Genomic DNA, 6,288 nt, shown 5'->3' with positions numbered 1-6,288 from the left:
GGGAGGTGGGTTCCAACCCGGAAACGAGGGATGGGGGAGAATGTGCCTCTCCCTCCTTTGCTCTGGGTTTTCCCAGGCTTGGTTTCCCAGACTAAGGAGAAACGGTTAAGGCCTTAAAGCCCAGCGATCGTTGCGGGGGGTTGCTCTGAGGAAAGCAGGGTCCCCACCCCGATTCACATCCAGCCAGTGCCTGCCAGTTGCAGGGGGAGGCCCCATTTCTGCGGCTGCGGGCCACTCTTCCGCACCAACCCCAGCCCGCCGCCCCGAGTGCTCGCTCCCCTCTCTCAGTGATTGGCTCCGCCCCTCCCCGCTCCTCCTCTCCCCCCACCCCGGGTGAAAACTGCGGGCGCCGGGCGGGGTGCAGCTGGTGGCGGCTGGAGCGCGTCCGGACCGGGCTGCAGCAGCGGAGAAACCCAGGTGGGAGCTGGGGGACGCGGGGCGCTGGGATGAGCACCCCCACCCCCAGGGTCCCGTGCGAGCGCTCCCACCCCGAGGCTTCGGGCGACCCGTGCAGGGCGCGGGGAAGGAGCTGCGCTGCGCCGGCTGAGGGTTCGCCTCTTGGCAAGGGTGGAAGCGGGACGCCCGAGCTGCAGGCCAAGGGCAGCGCCGCACCCCGCCTTTAGAACTGGGGGGGGCGGGGGGGGCGGCATGGGGTGCGGGGCACGAGAGTCTGGGGCTGGGGTGCTGGAGAAAAGGGGGCAGCCAGGACAGCCTGGGGGAGGGGGGGTTTGCTCTGCACCCCGGAGTCCCAGCTCACCAAAGCGGGGGAGGTGGGGAGGGAAGGAGCGCAGCGCACTGGAGGGACGACGCTGCCCCGTGACCCGGGCGCCCGCGAACCGAACCGAGCCGGCAGACCATGGGGAAACCGCAGTGCTGCCGGCGGGCACCGGGTGGAGGGCGGGCGCGGCCGGGGGGGGGGGCGGGGGGGCACTGGGGAAGCGGGGGCTGCTCCGCCGGGATCTGGAATAAGGGTGGGGCCAGGCTAACGGTCGCCGGAGAGGGAGGCAGAGCCCGGGGTCTACGCTGCGAGCACTCGAGGTAGAGGAGATGAAGGCGGGCGGCGCCTCTCCCACCAGCTCTGCCAGCTTCACCTGGGCCTCCCCGCTCCCTCGTTCCAGACCCCGCTTCCTCCTTCCCCTCCCACCTCCCCACCTCGCGCCCCTCCTCCTCAACCGTGCTACCGCGAATCAGTGTCTGAGGCCGACCCCCTCGCTCCCCAGTTTCTCCCCCACCCCCCACCCCCGGCACCTGCAGGCCCCTCTCTCGCCAGGGCCCTGGGCCGGGATGCTGAGTGGCCGCACCCCGCGGCAGGGCTGAGCGCCAGGGACCCTGGACGCTGGCGGCGCGCCCTGCGCACCTGGGCACACACCCGCGCGCACCGCCCAGCGCGCACCGCTCGGCGTCCGCACCCACCCCCGGGCCGCTCTCTAGCCGGCTCCGCTGCCCGGCCGGCCGGACTACCTGCTCCGGGGTCGCCTGGCCAAGAGGAGGGGTGAGTTGAGGCTGAGAGCGCAAAACCCTATCAGCAGATCGCTGAGGCAGGAGACTACAGAAGCCGGGCTGGAAATCTGCGGGCCTGGGAACCAATCGCGGAGCATCCCAGTTTCGGTGCAGTGCGAGCGTTTCTGAAACCCGAGCGCTCTGGCTTCCCCTCACACACACCCAGGAACCCCAGCACAGAACGCCAAGTTCAGTCCCCTCTGGGAGCACTTGAGCCACACAGCCACCGGGGTGGAGGGACCGGAAGGTCATATGTCTCAGGGGTGCACAGCACTCGTGCCAGTGGCTGTTTTGCCTTAACACCCCCCAGACGGTCCTGCGCGTTCTGGATCTCCCGCCATGGAGTCATTCACCCTGTGCCTTGGGAGCAGCTGCGAGTCCCCAGGACTGTTGGCACAAAAAAACTGGCAGCCTCTCAATGGGGAGGGTTTTGCATTTTTATTTGTTGGTTGGTTTTGGTTTGGGGGTCACACCTGGTGGCACACAAGGGCTTACTCCTGGCTCTGTGCTCAGGGATCACCCCTGGTGGGCTTTGGGACCCTATGGGGTGTCTGGGATGGAACTGGGGTTGGTCATGTAAAAGGAAAATGCCTTCCTCACCGTCTCATCCCTCTGGGCCTGCAATGGGTGGGGAGGTGGGGTTGTGGAGATGGGTTCAGCAAGGCTGTGAGAGTCTAACCCTAGCAAATGGTCGAGAACGGGGTTAGGGATATGTGAGGTCCTGAGCACACAGCCAACCCTGGTTCGATTCCTGGCACCGTATATGGTCTCTCGAGGCCCACCAGGAGTAATCCCTGAGCTCAGAGCCAGAAGTAAGCCCAAAACATCACCAGGTGTGACCCAAAAACCCAAAAAAGACAAAGAATGACTGGTGGGGGCCCAGGAGAGAGCCCGCATGGCAGGGCACATACACAGCATCTCTGCAGACCTGAATTCTGTCTGTGCCACGGGAAACTAGTACCTGGGAAGCTGGTGGCACAGTGTGTGCGCCACGTCTCTGTCCACATCGGCCTTCCTGGTGCAAGTCACCCGGCTCTCAGACTGCATCCAGAGGCCACGCACTGGCCAAGTGCACCATGAAAGGCGGTGGATTCCCTGTCCTTTCGCTGGCCCCCACAGCAAACCGATGGCAGTGTCCTGTCATCTCGACGGCCTGTGAGCGGCCGAAAAGGGCCGCTGTATGATGCTGCATCACCATGCGAACACCATTGAGCCAACCTGCCCGCCTGGGTGGAATGGCACCAGAAATGCGTGCAGATGTGGATGGTTGGGAAGCAGCACGTGGCCAGGGTTAGAATGGAGCAGCGGAGCACTTGGTCCTCGACCGCCAGAGAGGACAGTCACCGTGTGCCTGCTGCCCCGCAGACAGGCATGGGGGTGTCGTCCTCTGAGATCAGTGAATCAGCAGCAAAGCCTGCTTGAGCTCACGCAGGCCTAAGAGACAAACAGAGAAGGGGCTGGGGGCGGCCAGGGGTAGGGAGGCCAGGTGGATGGAGGAGAGAAAAGGAGTCTGCCATGGTTGTCGCAGCTTCCGCCCAAGGCCCAGCTCTGGCCCCGAGTATGGGCCACCTGCCCCAACTCTTGGCTGATTCCCACCCCGTGTCCCCTCAGGTCCTGGACTGAGCTCTCGGCACCATGAACCCCACCATTGCCACCGTGCTCCTGTTGGCAGGTACTGGGCAGGGTCAGGGCGGGGATTCCTGAGCCATCATGCCTACCCAAAACCATGGAAGCCCTTCCCAGTGGGACCTCAGAACCCAACCCAGCCCCTCAGATCTCCTAGAGATGGGATCGGGGGGAGGTCGGGACTGGGACTTCGGTGGGGAGGCGGGGACGGCCCTCCGGGGCGGGGAGGAGCGCAGAGAGTGGACCCGGGGCTCTCCCTGGCCAGAAGCCTCACCACTGATGTGGACGGAGGCCCCTGGCTGGGCAGGCTGCAGGGGAGGAGCCCCCCCTCAACCTGGAAGGGCACCGGCGGTGCCAGTCTTGCAGGTGGCGTGCGGGCAGAAGGTGAGCAGCCTGACGGCCTGCCTGGTGAACCAGAGCCTGCGCCTGGACTGCCGCCATGAAAACGCCAGCGCCCTGCCCATCCTGTACGAGTTCAGCCTGACGCGGGAGACCAAGAAGCACGTGCTGTCAGGCAACATCGGCGTGGTGGAGCACGCCTACCGCACCCGCACCAACGTCAGCTCCAAGTACAACATCAAGGTGCTCTACCTGCACGGCTTCACCAACAAGGACGAGGGCACCTACACGTGCGAGCTGCGCGTCTCGGGCCAGCCCAGCGTCTCCAACATGAACATCTCCGTGTACCGGGGTGAGCCGAGGGCCCCGCCCGGCCCCGCAGCCCCTCCCCCTCCCGGGCCTCCATGGAGCCACCTCCCTGCGGTGGGGAGAGGGGGGCCACGCAGGAGACAGAATGGGGTCCCCCATGACTCTGGGCCTCCAGTCCCCCATCACCCCCCAAGCTGGGCACCAGGAGTATTGCTTCCTGTCACCTGCTCCAGACTGTTGGTTCTCTTGGGATGCATTTCCTGGGGTCCGGGGCCCTGGGAGGGGACGGTGGGTGTCCCCCTCAGCCCTGAGACCCGTCCCCTCTTCTCTCTCCACAGACAAGCTGGTCAAGTGTAAGGGCATCAGCCTGCTGGCCCAAAGCCCCTCATGGGCGCTGCTGCTGCTGCTGGCCCTGCCCCTGCAGGCTGTGGGCGCCATCTCCCTGTGATGGGCAGCCCCCCACAGCGCCGCCGCCCCCCCCCGCCCCACGCACAGAGCCCTTCTGAGTAGGCTCACCCCTCCCCAAATTCACAGGGAGCCCCTCATGTGGGATCCCAGTGCTGCATGCCCTCCTCCCACCCCCCATAGACCCTCTACCCCTGCTGTCTCCCCACTGTCTCTTGACATTCCGTCCCCGAGCCGGGCCTGGGGGTTCACTGAGCTGGGTCCCACCTTTTCTCTAGAGTTGGGGAAAGGGATGTGAGGGCAGGAGCAGAGTGGAGTTCACTGGAACTGGAGGTCCAGGAGCACCCCAGAGAGGAGAAGGGGGTGAGGCTGGGAGGGCCTGGCGGAGCCCTCCGAGGCAGAGCTGCTCCCCGGGAAACCTGCAGCAAAGGTCTGTGCCAGCAGGGGACGACGGGCTTCGGGAGAGACCGTCCTCCCTCCCTACAGAGGAACCTCAGGGTCGTGGGTGCGCCCCCCGTCACCCCAACCTCAACCTCAGAGCGTGGGGTGGAGCTCTCCTTTAATGAAACAGGTGGGAGGCTGCTGTCACAGCCCCCACTCCAGGGCCGCCAAGGACGAGTTCCCCTCCAGGGGGCCCGAACCCCAACACCCCTGGAGCCCAGATGGAGGCTGCCCCCCAGCCTGATTCGCCCTCAGCGTGCCGCCTGCCTGGCCCACCGCCTGCCTTCTCAGGGATCTCTGGGGGGCCTGAGGCAGGCCAGGAAGAGACCCCCCCAGGAACCGGCTCCCCGACACCCTGCACCCCGCCTCGTGACCATACGGTGCAACCCCGGCTTCGGCATCTCGTGGAGGAAAGAGCAAAGTACATAATAAACCCCCTGGAGTCTGGCCCAGTCCCTCTGCTCTGCGGCGCCCTTCTGCACCCCCAGCCCCGGGGAGCAGCACTTTGGGGGGCATCTCAGCGACTGGTGCAGGACCGTGCTCGGGCAGAGCGCCACCTTGCGGCACGCACCTGTGCTTTTCTCCAGCCCTGCAGGGGTTTGCCAGAATCCCCCCCATCTCACCCGGATGCAAGAACACCACAGGGCACAGAGCCCCCAGGAAGCGGTGGGGGGGGGGGGTTGTCCGCGTCACCCAGGCCCCCCGTGGGACTGGAGGGAGGTTGAGGCCATCCTGCCAGGAGCCGGGGGTGGCGCTGACTCATGTGATATTTAGCTGGGACGGCTGCCGGGAGCACTGCTGGCACGGGACGGGCACTCCCTCCATAGGCTCCGCCTCTGGGCAGCTCTCCTATTGCCTGGGCCTTACTGGTAGCCTGAGAGCGCGCCGAGAGGCCCACCCACCCTGCACAGCCAGCTTGGGGGACACAGCCCCCCTCCCCGCCACCGCCCATCCTACCTGCTGGGAAGCAAGAGCTGAGTCCAGAAAGCCAGAGGGCCTCCTGGGGAGGGAGCGAGAAGGCTGGGCGGGGCGCTGCGGGCGGGAGGTGGGGGCAGCTGGGGTAGCAGCCCCTGGGCAAGCTCAGGCCCTCAGGGTGAGATAGCTTACAGAGGCCCGGGGAGGACAGGAAGGGACCCCTCCGCCTCTGCCATGCCAAAAAGACTCTTCAGGGGCCGGGGCTGTCCAGACCTTCTGAGAGCTGTGGGATGCCCGCGGTGACTCGACTGGCTCCTGCCGCAGGCCCCGCGCCCCACTGCCCCTGCTGCTCCCAGCACCCCCTCACCTCAGGGCAGGCACCTTCTCTGCTCCCCAGCAAACAAGCCCTCCTCCCCCCCACCCAGGGGTCCAGCCAGACCCTTCTGGGGCCGAGTAAGGCACAGGGGCCCACGCAGTCCCCGATATCAGGGCAGAGGGCACCAACCACCCCTTTCCAGAGAACGATCGCTGGGCACCCCCAAAGCCCACCCCCTTTAATCAAACAGAAAGTGCCCCCCCCCCTTGCATCCAAGGCTTCTCTTGCCCCTGGATGGTCCCAGCTTCAAGGGAGGGGTAGGCTGAAGGGAAACATGGATCTGAGTCACCCAGCCTGTCCGCCTGGGGTCACAGTATGGACAGTAGCAGAGGGTCACACTGTGTGGCTGAGCCTGCCCCACCCAGGCCAAGTGCAAA

General features: G+C 66.0%; 1 protein-coding gene across 2 annotated transcripts; it reads left to right on the top strand.

The window, feature by feature from the left end:
* Nucleotides 1–317: 317 nt before the first annotated feature.
* Nucleotides 318–5,067, top strand: THY1 (Thy-1 cell surface antigen). 2 transcript variants are annotated; one of them, XM_004604756.2, is made up of 4 exons: nucleotides 318–417; nucleotides 3,112–3,172; nucleotides 3,485–3,817; nucleotides 4,113–5,067. In XM_004604756.2, exons 2-4 carry the CDS (start codon nucleotides 3,136–3,138, stop codon nucleotides 4,220–4,222), a joined length of 480 nt encoding a protein of 159 aa, XP_004604813.1. In that variant the 5' UTR covers nucleotides 318–417; nucleotides 3,112–3,135; the 3' UTR covers nucleotides 4,223–5,067. The 2 variants fall into 2 exon arrangements, with proteins under 2 accessions (XP_004604813.1, XP_054989244.1); XM_055133269.1 differs by lacking the exon at nucleotides 318–417 and adding an exon at nucleotides 1,468–1,492.
* Nucleotides 5,068–6,288: the final 1,221 nt, after the last annotated feature.

Source organism: Sorex araneus, chromosome 3 (genome assembly GCF_027595985.1).
Source record: "Sorex araneus isolate mSorAra2 chromosome 3, mSorAra2.pri, whole genome shotgun sequence".
NCBI classification, from domain to species: domain Eukaryota; kingdom Metazoa; phylum Chordata; class Mammalia; order Eulipotyphla; family Soricidae; genus Sorex; species Sorex araneus.
Note: the sequence above shows the minus strand (reverse complement) of the source record. Positions and strands in the feature narration are given on the sequence as shown.

Bases quoted from the DNA above. Each gene is read 5' to 3' on its own strand.
- THY1 (XM_004604756.2), top strand. From the start codon at position 3,136: ATGAACCCCACCATTGCCACCGTGCTCCTGTTGGCAG. The intron at 3,173-3,484 runs GTACTGGGCAGG...CGGCGGTGCCAG, and splicing joins CACCGTGCTCCTGTTGGCAG to TCTTGCAGGTGGCGTGCGGG. The intron at 3,818-4,112 runs GTGAGCCGAGGG...CTCTCTCCACAG, and splicing joins GAACATCTCCGTGTACCGGG to ACAAGCTGGTCAAGTGTAAG.